At 37.7% G+C, this 15,321-nt stretch overlaps 1 protein-coding gene across 1 annotated transcript; it reads right to left on the bottom strand.

Moving 5' to 3' along the window:
* Positions 1-7,777: 7,777 nt before the first annotated feature.
* fbxo28 (F-box protein 28) lies at positions 7,778-14,783 on the bottom strand. Its single transcript, XM_065249754.2, has 5 exons — positions 14,562-14,783; positions 12,334-12,443; positions 11,935-12,073; positions 9,807-10,002; positions 7,778-8,998 (listed from the first exon to the last, which is right to left on the bottom strand). The coding sequence occupies exons 1-5, from the start codon at positions 14,748-14,750 to the stop codon at positions 8,604-8,606; spliced, it is 1,029 nt and encodes a 342-aa protein (XP_065105826.1). The 5' UTR covers positions 14,751-14,783; the 3' UTR covers positions 7,778-8,603.
* Positions 14,784-15,321: the final 538 nt, after the last annotated feature.

Below are 15,321 nucleotides of genomic sequence, written 5' to 3'. Positions count from 1 at the left end.
ACGCGACGCAAACATGGGCGGGGCCAGTGTGGCTACGTCACTGCGCACGACGCAGCGTGGGATTTTTTTTATTATTTTAAAACAGAAATTCTTTTAGCTTATTAGATTAGCTTTCACCATTAAAAACGAAAAATTGAAGACTTGTATTCACAACAAACACATCATTTGACACAATTATTTGCCGTTTGTGATTCATATTGTTTACATGTTTTGTCATTGTTACAATGTGTGGAAAAGAGTTTCAAATTTCTGTCGACAGATTGACAGGGGAGAAGTGCTAAAAAGGCAATGTATATAACTGTAAAAATGGTAATCTTATTTGAGCTCTATTATATGTGCCGGTCTATATAAATAATAGTTTCTCGCTGATATGGACAGTACAGTAAAAATTTTGGTGCATTATGCTGGAATCGTGCAGACAAATGGATAGATATTAACAAATAATAAGTGTTAAGGAAAACGTACGCGTGGAACATGCTATGCCAAACAATACATTTTTAACATAACAAAGATACATTTCTGAAAACTGTACAATGAACTACTAAACCACAATGTACCGATTGGCAGGTCAAACTGATAGGGAAATAATAAACAGAAAAGTGGGAAAATACTATCAATATTAAATCCTCCAGGGGGCGCTCTGCCAAAACCCTTAAATCTAATCAAAACTCAAGGCATTCTTAACCTGATGGTAATGTTTTAAACTCAAAATTGAAGATGTGTGTTGTGTCATTCAGAATCTTACATGCCTCCTTTAGCATAAAATTTATATACAAGGTGTGGACATTTAAAGGTTATTTTCTGCCAATCATTTTTATGGCCTATATATGTGCAAGCTTTCCACTATATTTGGTATCTAATCACATTCCCCTGTAGGCTTACAGCTTAATAAAACAACATCATAATCATATAACATCTGGGGCCGTATTCACAAAGAATTTTAAGGCTAAAAGTAGCTCCTAACTGGCGAATTTAGGAGCAACTCCTAAAAATAATGGGCGTGTCACTCCTAAATTTAGGACTCCTAATTTTTTTCACTAAAAGTAATTCACAAAGCATTTTAGCCCTAAAAGTAGCACCTAAGTCTGGGACAGCTTAAAAGAAGTCGAGAGGACTCCTAACTCACTAAGACCTATTCACAAAAGATCTTAAAATGTCTTAGGTGCTGATCCTCCTTAACATGGACAGTTTCACCAACTCAAAAGCATTGCACATACTTAAAAGCACACTTTAATGTAAGCATATTGTTTATAACATTTGTTTCATAATTCATTACATTCATGACAAGCAGGAAGTTTTTTAGAATTACATGAAACAATAATGATATTAAATATTTAATATTATAGACATACCTGTTGCCATGCTAGTCTGTTTAAAGGCTGCAATCTCAACCCTCTACTGCGATTGTAATGCATACCACCTCTCGCATTCGTCCGGGGTCCGCGACATAAGCGGGAATGCTGCATTGATCTGCAACAAATCCTCTCCCCGGGTTGATCCGAAATGAGCGGATGCATGCGGTCACCCGCGGTCACGAGTCATCCAAAAATATTTTTTCTGATATTCGGGTCGCGTTCGGTCGGGTCGTTTAAAATAAAGATGGCAATTAACTATTAAACAATGTATATTTGCAAAAAAAATGCTGGCCAGGGAGCGGGTCGGGTACACTATTTATTTTTTATTTTTTGCGGTCCGAGTTGCGGGCGGGTTAGTTGAAAACGTTGGTCGGGTGCCAGTTGTTTTGTACATTGACCCGCGCATCACTTTCTTGCATGTCTCACGCTTAGTTTTGCTTGATATCTCAGTGCCGAATTTCCCTTTTATTATGTTTCTTTTTCCAGCACCAACTGGGCCAGTAGCAGTAACTGATCCTGCATCCATTTGGGCTTTCTTTTTCGTTTTGGCGAGTTCCACCATCATTTATTTATTACATTAGGCAGGCTTCTTTAATATGGGCAACATTTCCTTGCTTTAAGTAGTCTATTTAGGCTAATAGGATGTACATTAATCAAGCAAGTGTTCATGTAATGTCGTTTTATTATTAGGCAATTGGCGGTTTTCATTTGTATTAGGCTTGATTAAATTTAATTTAATTCACGACTTTTCTTTTATATATGCATTTCGATGGCATTACTATAATTATTATTTTGTATAGGACACAGACATATTTCGATATTGTAATTCCATGATTTGGTGCGTCTGTGTTATGTTCCGCATGACAGCCCTGTCATCTAACAACCAATCACCGTGGTCATTGCGAGGCAGCTCGTGCATGAGAATTGACGTCATCCGTAGCAACGAAGACTCACTCTTAGTTTAGGAGTTATCATTTTTCCTTACTAAAAGTAGGTCTGAAAGGCGTTGTGAATAACTTTTAAGAGAAAACTCCTAGCTAAAATCTTTTAGTGCGATTTAGGAGTACTCTTAGTAATAAGATAAAATGCTTTGTGAATACGGCCCCTGAAATACAATCTCTGTTGTAACCATGTACACAAGTTATCAACACTGGCTTCTGTAGGCTACTGATGAGAAACAGACATCATCTTTATAACTTTAACCTGCTTATCCATTAAATAAGAAATGTAAGATTTTATAATAAAATGATTAACATCCATCTGTTTCATTTTATACCATAATCAATATGATTGTAAAGTGTTAAATCAATAAAAAGGTGTGCATATTCCTTTCAGTCCTTCAAATGTTTAGAGACTAAATAGGTGATACTATAATTTTTTTTCCTCAGACAGATGGGGCTTTTTTGAAAGTGGAGAAATGACAGATGACAGATGTTTTTCAAAGTGCAGGGACTCTGTATGCTTTCAGTGAATGTTGAAAGAGTTTATATACTCCCATCAGAAATGCCATCAGGTCCTGGCGATGTCTTTGTTCATAACTTAAGAAACAGTAACTGCACCTTGGAACTATCCAACTCTGATCTATATCATCTGTCAGAGAGCCTAAAATAGATTTACATTATCAGAGAAATCATGAATTTTAATCTGAAGATAAAAGTCATTCTGTCAATCATTAATTGTACCCATATGTGGTATACTTAACCTGATATAGTAACAGCCTACACTGCAGCTAAAACAAAAATCTCTACACTGCAGTGCAACCCCAGAGTTTTCGACAGGGTCCACAAAGTTGCAAAGTAGTGTGGATGCCAGGTGTAACCATAGCAGAAGTAATGGGTTTTAAAACGAAAATGCACTAATGTAAACAATCATCCTAAACCACTCCTGTTACAGGGCCCCTAAAGACACATGACCCTGGAGAGCTGTTGTACACCCAGTAGTTATGACATAACCGTAACCTACATGTGTACGTTTTGGCATTGAGACTAAACATGACATCAGTTTGTCGTGATGGATCTTGATGCCCGCTGTGAGTGACTTAATTTAAGTGTAAATGCCAAGCCTGAAGTCTTCTTTATATTTATGATAATGAAGTGTTTTGAGTGCTATGTTATGCTGATTGAATGAAGGGCTGATTAGCTCATAGTTTCATTCATATGTTGTTTAAGATCATTAAAGCACTGTTTTCATTTTAAAGGGGCTGCCCCATATGGAATTAACTCCTAAAATAACCCTAATATCATCATCATCTTCATAGGTTGTGTGTGTGTCTGTGTAAATAATCACTTCTGATAACACTTGCAACAAAAAGTTTGAGTGACGCTGTCCCCTAAGCGGGACACCTGAGTTTACTTCAATATTTTGCATGTAAATTTTTATCTATATAACTATGTATTGGAAAGGTCTAAGCCTCTAGAATAGGGAGGGAAATTGGATCATTTATTTTAAAAAGAGTGACCCTCAAAACATTTATATCCTGCGAAATGTCACTGTCTTGCCAGCAGGACACCTGCGTTTACTTCAGTGTTTTGCCTGTGAATTCTACACAATCATGACAAACTGTATATCGTTTGAAAGCTCTAAGAGTGTAGATTTCATTTATCATCACCAGTTTGGTAAAGGAATGACACAGGAAGAGCCATTTTCTAAAATGCCATGGGTGGGCTCACTTTGTTATTATACATTTGTAACACTATACCAAACCTAAAAATCTACAAACTATATATAATTTAAGAGCTCGAAGAGTGCAGTTTTCTTATTGCATCCCCATTTTGGGAGAATTATGACGTAGTCAGAGTCAGTTTCAAAAAGGTAACAGGCCCACAGGTAGGCCACATTTGTTTAACACTAGGGGGTGGCTTCCTTAAGCCAGGACTAGGCCTTAGTTTAATTATGAAATATAACTAGTTTTAACAAACATGCATTACTATAAACATAACTTGTGTGCAGTTTGAGGCAAAACAAAGGGCACTGATGTATTTGAAGATATGTCAGTGCAAGTTGTTTTCAGTTTGGGCAGCTCTTACATTTACTTTAGTCTGCAAGGAAAACCACCCCTAAATATATAACACGAAGACCCTACTCTAAATCTAAAAAATCACGACAAACTATATATCACCGAAAAGCCCTTAGAAAGTAGTTTTCATATTCAAGGTCATCTGATGATAGAAATTATGTAGTGACAGTTTTTTGTTAAACAACCTCCTCCCCATAAGAATGCATATTAATTATTATTTTATCCATAACATTATATCCTATTATAACTCTTCAAAAATGTTGACAAACTATCTATCATCGGAAAGCTCTAAGAATGTAGTTTTCATATTTTAAAACCTTTTTGCAATAATAATAATGCAGTGAGAGTAATTTATTCATTTGTAACAAGAGCATGCGGCATCCCGTTGGCAGTTGTTGGTAAAACCAATAAAAGTATGACACAAACCAAATTTTTAGTGATTTTAAAAGAGATTTTTTAAAAAAAATTACCTCCAGACACTTCTATGAATAACCCTAAAGTGTCATCTTTAAAACAAGACCAAGATTAGGCTTCTAGACCAAAAAATGCCAGAGTTACATCACCTTCAAATTATAGGCTATTTGCACCACATAAGGGATTTGCGCCACTAAGGGTTTTTAAATATGCAAGATTAACTTAGGGTAAAGAATCTTTTCGGTGCTTAAGAAGCAACATACTCATAGTAGAATTTTTTTTCCACAATGATCTGTAAACATTTATGCATTTTTCCACTGTAGAGAAAGACAACCACAAAAAGCATGAAGAATGCAGCTTCAGTGGAGGGCATGCTTGCATTCTTGTCTATTTAAGGTCAACAAAGAGTGGAGGGGATCGTCTTGGCCCTTCTTTATTTCTTTAGATCAGTGGTTTTCAATCTTGTCCCAGTGGATCCACAGCTCTGCATCTGTTGTATCGCATGTCTCCTTTAACTGACACACGAAGTTCTGTTCATGGATCTCTCCCTTAATGAGCCGATGATCTGAATCAGGTGTGCTGGAGACATGCAAAATGTGCAGAGCTGTGGGTCCCCTGGGAACAGTTTGAAAATGACTGCTCTAGATTACCACTGATAGGGTGTCAACTTTGTTTGAAGGAAAAGCGTGTACAGTTTCCAATGTCTTTGTCTATTTCTGTATGTTCCCACAAAAACAGGGCCATCTAAAAAAGAATAAATGTTAGTAAACAACATGACAAGCACATTATGTTCCCTATAGTCAAAGAGATCCAGTACAAAGATCTTTTAAACTATTTAAAAATGGCATATTTGCCACACACCTACTTAACTAAAATATATTAAAAGGCGTACAATAAGAAAAGAGTGTATTACAGGGGCCCCTAAGCTTTCCAAACTTTAATCTTAAATGCAGAATTTCTGAGGAAGGCTGCTCCAGAGACACATACACAAATCCTCAACCCCCTTTTGTGAATAGCAAAGGTATTATTCAAAAGGCCAACATTTTCCAGCCATAGTAAACCTGATAAATTACAGCATGACAGATGGTCACCTGCGTGATACTGGAAGTAATATGATAATACAGTGCTCATCAAAAATCTCAGAGCACCCAAATACAGTCTTCACTAAAAACCTGATGAGTTTAATCATGGCTGTGTCCAAAATCTCTAAAATGCGGCCTTCACATCTTCATTGTCTTGTCTTGCAATGCGTGGGCGTGCACTGAGACTGATTCACTGAAAAATTAAATGGCGATCAAGAAAGCGGATGGAGCACAAATGTCTTTGTACTTTTAAAGGGGAGATGTGTAATAAAGGCTCTTGCTCAAGAGTGTAGATTTTTGTCATTAAAATTCAATAAACGTTAAATGTTTAATAACATGACAGAGCTGGACCATTCAAAATAATGTCAATTATTAGTGGAATTTCAAAATTTATAAAAACCTAAAAGGCAGTGAAAGGAGTCAAATGTGCAATGTATATAAGCATCAGCAATATCACTGTTTGTATTTAAATGATCACTGTAATAATAAAATTTGTTATTGTCTCACAGTTTAAAAAAGTGCTTGAATAAAAATGATGCCAACAGGTCAGACAGATCTAATAACAGTGGTATGGGGAAAGATTTTTACCCAGATGATTCATGAACTCATTTTATACTTGATATACTAAAAAATCTTCTTAAGATGTTCTCAAGATTTTTTAAGTGTACTTATTTGTGCTATTTTGAGACTTCATGAATATGAACTAAAGTATGCATTTAACATACAGTACCATCTCTTTATTACAAAATGTATTTAGTAAACACTTAAATCCAACTTTCATACAAAGATGGGTTCAAGTTTACTACAAGGGGTACCTAAATAAATTTCATCATATTCATGGTGTCTCAAAATAGCACAGAGAAGGACACTTAAATCATTTTAAGATTTTCTCAACAAGTACTAAATAAGACTTTTTAGTTTGAATAAGTAGAAAGTTATAGCACTTTGGGGCGGTTTCCCAGACAAGGATGAGACTAGTCCTAGACAAAAAGAAAATGTCCAAACTGAAAACAACTTGCACCGACATATTTTAAAATACATCAGTGCCCTTTGTTTTGCCTCAAAATGCACAAAAGTAATGTTTTTTTTTAAACTAGTTATATTTACTAATTAAATAAAAGCCTAGTCCTGGCTTAAACTAATCCCTGTATGGAAAACTACCACATTAAGTACATTATGGAAGTGTACTTCTTTTTACCTAGGTGAACTACAATGCCATTACTTTTACTAAAACATTTAAACAAATATCTGAAAAGAAAGGCTGTGCGGTGTAATCTTGACAAGACATTAAAAGTTAGTCTTTCTCCTGTCCTGTCTCAGGTAAACGTGCAGAAATAAAGAGAGATAGAGATTGTGTGTATCCGAGACTGAATCTGACAATACCAGCAGAAGTACTGTACATTTTTAAAGGTGCTGTAGAATGAAAAACTGCATTTCTCTAGGCATGGAGGAATAATAAGAGTTCGTACATAGTAATGACATATCGTTATCCTCAAACACCTCCTTTTTTTTTGTAAACCTTGCATGCAAAAGACCGATGGAAAACAGACCAATCCGACAGTGACATTACAGTAGAGATGTACGCCCCAACTTTAAATTAATTACAATGTTGTTACAATGCTAAAAATAAAGTTGTGACTGCATATGCTAGTAAATGTTAAGGCTGAAGATCTACTATTGACGTTTCAGTTATGGTAATGGTAAATGGATATGTAAAACCGTCTTGGTATAATTTTTGCACTTAATAAAGCCACAAACCTACCATGTAGATATCAGAGACTAGTTCAATGTATTTCTTGTCACCTTTACATAAGTAAATATATATATAACGCCATGTGCTTTTCCCTATATCCCTTTGCTTTCATTAGATGAATTATTTAAGTCATGAAAGAGTGATTCATAGGCAAAATAAACATCAATAATTTACTTTCCTAGTAACAAGGCTTTCCACATTTTAGTTTTTTTATTGCACTGACACAATTCTATTTGCAGAAAATAATACACCTACAAACAGTGGCAGGTACAACATGACATTGACACCTACAAGACACTATCCTGACCAGTGACTGACAATATCATCATCGTGTATGCTACACCTGTAGACGTCTGCAATGACTTTTAATTTGCTCTAACTCATACAGCACATCGCAGACGAAATATTTAACTCGTAGAACACAGAACAAAGCTGATATTTACGGTTTATATAACAATACAACTTAGTAGTCTGGTAGTCTTGAGTTGTCCATTTCAAAAGGGAAGATCTCATCTGAAACGGCTACTGCCGAGGGCCAAAGAAGGCGGGTGTGCGTGCCGCCAGCATCTTCAGGGGCAAGCGGCTTGCTTTATACTCTTGTTTACCACGTGCTGTCGATATGGAGACGAGCACCGAGCTCTTGCGAGTGTCCGATTTACTAAAGCTTTGCACATTCAATGATTTCTGCTATGTTTCCTTGGGAAAATTTACAGCTCGCTGGTAAATATTAAAGGCGATTGTTGCTCAAGGCCGACGCCAAACATTAAAAATAAGCGATGGGGCTTTGAGCGTTAGTGTAATATTTAATATGAGGGAAACCAAACCATTGATAAAAGAAAAAACCCTCTCGTTTTCAACGGTCCTTTCATTTCTCACCTCTAAGCGACATCTGCTTCGCTGGAGGGACACTTAATAAAGAAGAATCGATATAGTATGAAGGAAGCAAAATGAAAACATAAAAATATACATGTTTAGAACGTCTCCTATTTTTTGCTGCGCAGGCGTTTGGAGTGTCGCGGGCTGTCCGAGCACTTGCGCTTGATGGCCGTGCTGCTCTCGTCTTCGGCGCCGTTAGCCCCGCTCGTGGAGGCGGCCGCCGCGCTGTCCATCAGTTCCCTGAGCTTGTGCTCCAGCTCAGCCAGCCGGGCGTTCTGCTCACCGATCACCTGTGACTGCTCCAGAAGCTTCTGCTCCTGGTCCTGCAGCTGTTTCTGCTGCTCCAGCTGTTTGAGGCGCACCTCCTGCATCTCTCGCCGCAGGGCGACCATCGACGCTCCGTTCACCTTCACCTGCTGCTGGACTTTGGTCATCTCGGAGCGAGAAGGCGTGTTTTTGGCCAGCAGGGACATGGTGGTCAGAGAGGTGGAGGGACCGGCCACTGTGAAACAAAGGGGTGAGTTCGATTAGACGGAGAGGGATTAGATATGCATCACCTAAAACAAACACTAGTGTCTAAAGGATGTCATGGATCACTGAGATGTGTATGCCTGCGGATATTTTGCAATGCAATTAGGTGCTAATTCATTATGCAGAATATACATAAAAAAAAATAAACCGTCTTGAAATTTTCTGTTGTCTAACAAACTTCCACTTGCCAGCCAGCACCTTCTAAGATTTTCACAAAAGTTTAATGCGTTCCAAAAAAATTTCTCCTATGTTAAAAAAATCAAATTAAAGAACAGACCTCTGCTTTCAAACAATAACAAAAACCTATCTTCCTATCTTCATTTGTTTTCTTTTTATCACCTCTCAAATATGGGTAAGTTTTTCCAAAAATACAAAAGGACTTTTGTTAGAGATCAGATTCAGAGCGATGATCAAAACACACACAGTTTTTACTGTTTTTGGATCAGTGGATGCTTCAGTGTTTTATAATTTGGGTAAGAGCACCACCTGGTGGATAATAGGGGAAATATGGATTGCCATAAAAACTTGTCATTGGAAGGGAAGCATTTATCTTTAAATATATAAACATACAATATATTAAACTTATCTGATAAGTTGTTGTGCGTCTTGTGGGTTATGACGTCATGAGCCATGCAAGAGCCAATAAGATTTAATAAAAATAATGTGCCATTCAAAAGACATTCCACTGGAAGAGTAAAGCTTGATCAATAAAAACAAACTAGCTGACCTGACTAAATGACCATCATGACCAATTCTTATTACAAAAAAGTTTTTTTTACCGGGAGCAGATCCTATCAGACGTCCAGAGAGATCAGCTCCAGGAAGTCTCTTCTTCAGGATGGGGACGATCTTCTCATCAAAATACTCCATGGCCATAGAGGAGATGTCTCTCAGTTCCTGAAGAACCTCATGAGCTCTCTGTGGAGCACGTGTGGAGTTGACGTACCGCAAAACACGATAAATCTCATCGATTACCTATAGATGTCAGGAAAAAAAAAATCTTTAGTGAATTTCCAGGTACACACACATCAGAGCACACATATGTAAATAAAGCTTAAGACTGTTAAACCATGTTTCCACACATTTGGCATCCTAATATTTGCAATGTAAATTCAAAGGACATATTTACATTGCTATGATTACCACAGTTTAACTTAGTCTATATATAATGTGAATAAGTAAGTGAAGCAGTTGATATAAGTACAATACTGATATATTGACATGTATCTTTTTTTATCAATGCACTGATATTATAGCCACCTGTCTCTTTAAAGCCCAACCACCAAAACACTCTGATTGGTCAAGCTGGCCCAGTCTGTTGTGATTGGTCTGCTCCGGACGACTTGAACTGGACGTTTAACAGTGATGCTTCAGTTTTGTAATAGTTTTATACATTATAGATGTGAAGTGATAATCCATAGAGCGCTGCAGGAATGATGTATTTTTGTAGGCAAAGCTCACTGTTACCCTGTCCTGTGTTTACATCAATGAAATGGATCAGCTGCACAATGTCTCTCTCTCTCTCTCTCTCTCTCTCTCTGCTCTAGCATCTCTTCAAACTTAGGCCCTGTTTACACTAACGTGTTCTTTACAACGAATTTCGTTTGTTTCTAAATTTTAATCAATGTTTTGATTGATAAGTTTTGTGAATATAAATAAATAAAAACATTAAAAGGAACAGCATGCATCTCACTGATGTGTAACAAATAAAAACCACTGCAATATGCTACCGAATGCCAAAACATGAAGTTTTATCGTTTGCAATAATATCGTTGTTGTCCTATTAACGATAAACACATCAAGACCTCTGATCTTTGAAGGGAATCAGGCTGATGTGACGCTCTGTTTGCAGCTTTTTCCAGTCACAGATAGAGCGCCCATACAGCTCAAGTGCCTTCCTTTCTCATTCATTAGCAGTGGCGATATGATATGTAAACCATACAAAATGGTGAAGCGGTTACTGTTTCGATACTAGTAGTAGAACAAATCAGATTTGAGAACCAGAAAGAACTGTTAATTTAAAATATTGTCTGTTATCGTAATCGGAAAATTATCCAGATATGACTTTTTGCCAATATTGAACACCATATGCTGCATAAATGCACTAAAGGTAAACTATCTTGGATTAATAAATTATTGTACACTTTTATGCACATGCCCATGAATGTTTCACATGTTTATGGTCGTGTATAGTGTGGACGATGATATTTTTTTGGTATGCTAGTACATAAACGAGGATCGTTTACATTTTTAAAAGCCTTTTAAAACATTTAAAACACAAAAGCTCTAATGTTAACACCATGTTAGATCGTTAAAAAGTAATCCTGTTTATATTTGTAAAGTTTTCTGCATTTCAAGCAAGCGAAGGCAAAACTATATATGAATCAACCAATGTGTTTGTAAGGCACTTCTGAAGGCACCACTATATATTTACAGCAACAACACAAAATGCATTAAACTAAGTACTAGTAGCTTCCTCTTAAAACATTTTTTTTTTACGTCATTAAGTCCTTCCTGAATTTGATAAATCTCTACTAGTAGGTCCCTATTCCGGGAGCAATCCCAGGATTCCAGAACGTGTTTACATTTAGACAGAAGGCCATTTTTTTTTGGAGTAATGTGGTGTGTTAAGTAAGGAGAGTAACTAACATTACACATTATGAACCTTATGGAAAAATGAAATTAAACAAAAGCATTACATGAACATTTAATTTATCTATTTTTCCTTGTAGACACCATCAAGACAGAACATGAAGAGTAGAAAATATAGATCATCTTGATGACAAAAACTCTTCTTATTTAGAAACATCTGACCAACGCCACTGACCAATCAAGTTTCTAGAGAGCCGTGTAATAACATTGTGATTTTTTTAGCAGTATTTACGGGACAGAAATGTGTAACTGTACCTTTCCAGGAATGAAGCAACATAGATTGGAATCCACATATTTCATGAAGGTCATATTGAGGAGCGACAGTCGCGTCTCCACCGCAGCCAGAATGTCTGCATGACGCGCCAACGAGTGATTCCTCCGCTCAGATTCCCTCCTATAACATACAATTCATAACATGACATTTATACCTTGAGTAGTAGTTGACTTCATCACATCCGTTGTCAAATAAAGACATCTGTATAGAAGATATAATCTTCTATTCGCTTTTAAGCATACATGATGTCAAACGGTTTGTACGTTTTGAGCAAATAACACAATATGGTTTTAGAAGAAATAGATCTTAAGAGCTGGGTGTGTTAATATTTAAAACCCCCTTCACTAAACTGCTAGTCAGTAAGTTATTTAAAATCTTACCTCGGCAGCTGGGCTTTCACTTGTTTCTGACACAGACTGTGATAGCGTTCCACTTTCAGAAAGCCTTGGTTAAGCATGCGCTGACAGATCATATCCATACGTTTACACACCTTACATAAAAAAAGAAATGTCAGCTTATTAAATCAAACAATACTTTTGAAATTGGTGTTGAAGAGAGCAAACAGCAGAAACCTTTAGATCCAATGTGAAATCAGATGTGAAATATGTCCACAAATCTAATCTCGCATTTCAGTAGTCTTTTCACCAATAGGTTTTAAAGGGGACATTTCAAAAGACTTTTTTAAGATGTCAAATAAACCTTTGGTGTCAGAAGAGTAAAGTATGTGTAAGTTTCAGCTGAAAAAACCCACATAAATATTATTAGAACGTGTTAAATTTGCCACTTCGTAGGTGTGAGCAATATGTGCCGTTTTGGGGTGTGTCCTTTTAAATGCAAATGATCTGATGAAATGCAAACACTGATCAGCATAATAGTGGTTTGTAAAAAATGAAACTCAATTGTGCTGTCAATTATTTTCTCTCCCGTTTTAGCAGTAACAACATAAACAAACGGCTTTTGTGAAGTAAACGCAACTTCCGGTAAGCTTCCACATAGAATCAATAACTACAGAGTCGTTTTACAGTAGTCTATTTCTGATAAAAAGAGAAATAAATGACAAGTAAAATACCTTCTATTACATTACATTCATATATCATATCTAACACATATCAATGATTACACACACGTTACTGTGTAAAATCAATGTATACAATGTTAGCTACAGGTCCTTAAATTCTTGCCTGGCTGCCAAACCTCCCCACACAGTTATGATCCATGCTCATCGTCTCCCCTTATCTTTACCAAACCAAAATATTTTATTTTCGACAAGGTATTTGTTTCAGAGACCAGTTTAGTCACTAGCCAGTTTAGTGTTAGGCAATAGGCCCCATTTTAAGATCTTCTTACCGTCAGCCTGTGAGATCACCATGATTATATAAAAAGAAGCTGTTTTACTCTAAGGGCAACACTGTCACAACTGCAACGTTCTTAAAGCTGATGCCATTAATCCGAGCGCGTCATTAAATCCCAGGCGCTCTGAAATTTCCTACGTGCCAGGGGGTGGGAACAACACACTTGATGGTTTTAAACCCCTGCGCGTCTATGCCTAACCTCATTAGTGCAAGAAAATATCAGAGCATACAAGAAAATGTATTACAAGCTCATGTGCAAGCCGAAGAAGAGGCCGAGTCATGCGCATTGCAAGTTCAGGTGCTAGGGGTCCATGCTGCACGCATTCAGGTCCCAGCAAGTGTCCAAGTCACGTGCGTTACAAGTCCAGGTGCGTGTGAGAAGGAATTTGCGCACGTTACAAGCTCTCGTGCAAAGTGAAGCCCACAAACCCTCTCATGCAAAGAAAAGCATGCAATGCCATGTTAATGTGAAACTATGATGATAATAATAACAACTATCCCCAACTATTATGAAAGCCCACTTTCATAAGCCAGACTGATGAATAAATAGACAGGAAGCTTATTCCGGCTCAGGCAAGTAAATGCAAGACAATGCACGTGTGTCCGATGAAACTGTTTACATCTCTGCACTAAATGGCACTGCAGATTGAGGGGCGGTATTATTATAATAAGATCCCAAATTTCAATGACCTATTTTTTCACATGCTTGCAGAGAATGGTTCACCAAAACTAACTTACTGGGTTGTTTTTTTTAATAGCACTTAACATGGAAAAAGTCAGATTTTCATGATATGTCCCCTTTAATGGATACACCGAATGGCCATCATCTCTATGCTATCTGCCTATTTAAATAAGCAGCATTTTGGGCATCAAAGTCTCCAAACCTTGTAAACTGCCTGCCTAGGGAGCGTTTCAAAACTCAGTCACTTACTTACCTACCTAACCAGACAACACTTCAGGACATTACAGTTTCACAAATCTAGTGGGTTGGCTGTCTAATGAGAATGTTTGGTTATTATCTAACTTAGTGAACTAGCGATCCAGACTGCGGACATCACGGGCGTCTGCAGCATTTCTGGCCATTACAGGAAAAGGGCGTTTGGGACGCGCCTACATTGTCCATATCTGCTCATTAAAATAGACAGTTGACGAGTGTTTGACACGATCACATGCATTTGTAATTATGACTGGTTAAATGTGCTGTCACTATTAGTGAACTCGCTGCGCTGTTTCTCTGTAGTCGTTGTTTTTCTCACCAGTCTCAGCAGACTGATCTCATCGTACGTCAGGAAGTTCAGTATGTTGTCGATGGCAACGATCGGGAGTCCCAGCAGCGCGTTATTCTGGTGCGGCTGCTCCGGGGAAGGTGACGGTAAACGCGGTGAAACTGATCCCGAATCCAGCGGCGCGACTCCTCCATCAGCGCTCACTACAACAGCCGCCATCTTCTCCAGCTCAACACCACAGGACGTGACGACACAGCATACGACGCAGCAGGCGGAAGTTGTCGTTTGTTTGAGCTGTGTTGTGGCTAGAAGAGATACAGCTACGGCTAACATCTCGTAAAACCGCGGGAATAAGCGCGGGTTTTATTTTTATCAAACCACCAAACATAACCCTAACCCCAACATTTCACGGGATTTAGAACGTAGCGATATCACATTTAGCCAGAACCACTGTTTTTATCCTAAACCTACCCTCCCCCCAAACCTAAACCTAAACCCAACAAATCCGTAGCTGTATCCCCTCTAGCCAGAAACCTTTGAGTTGCGCATCGCCTGGATTTTAGTATGCGTTCCAAATTGACAGGGTCCCTACTCCCTACCCAGTGTAGACTGCTCCCTACTCCCTGAGCATGGGTTATCAGTTTAAGTGGACTTCACTGCCTGACTTGACTTCGCCCTCCAGAAAAACCAATGGCAGGGTTTCCCAGATTTTAATATAACGTAAATAATTTGGTAATAATTTTAAAACACATATAATATACATAAGCAAAACAAATCTTTATGTTTCTAA

Source organism: Paramisgurnus dabryanus, chromosome 20, assembly GCF_030506205.2.
Source record: "Paramisgurnus dabryanus chromosome 20, PD_genome_1.1, whole genome shotgun sequence".
Taxonomy (NCBI): Eukaryota; Metazoa; Chordata; class Actinopteri; order Cypriniformes; family Cobitidae; genus Paramisgurnus; species Paramisgurnus dabryanus.
The sequence above is the reverse complement of the archived record's forward strand: the minus strand, read 5'-3'. Positions and strand labels throughout refer to the sequence as shown.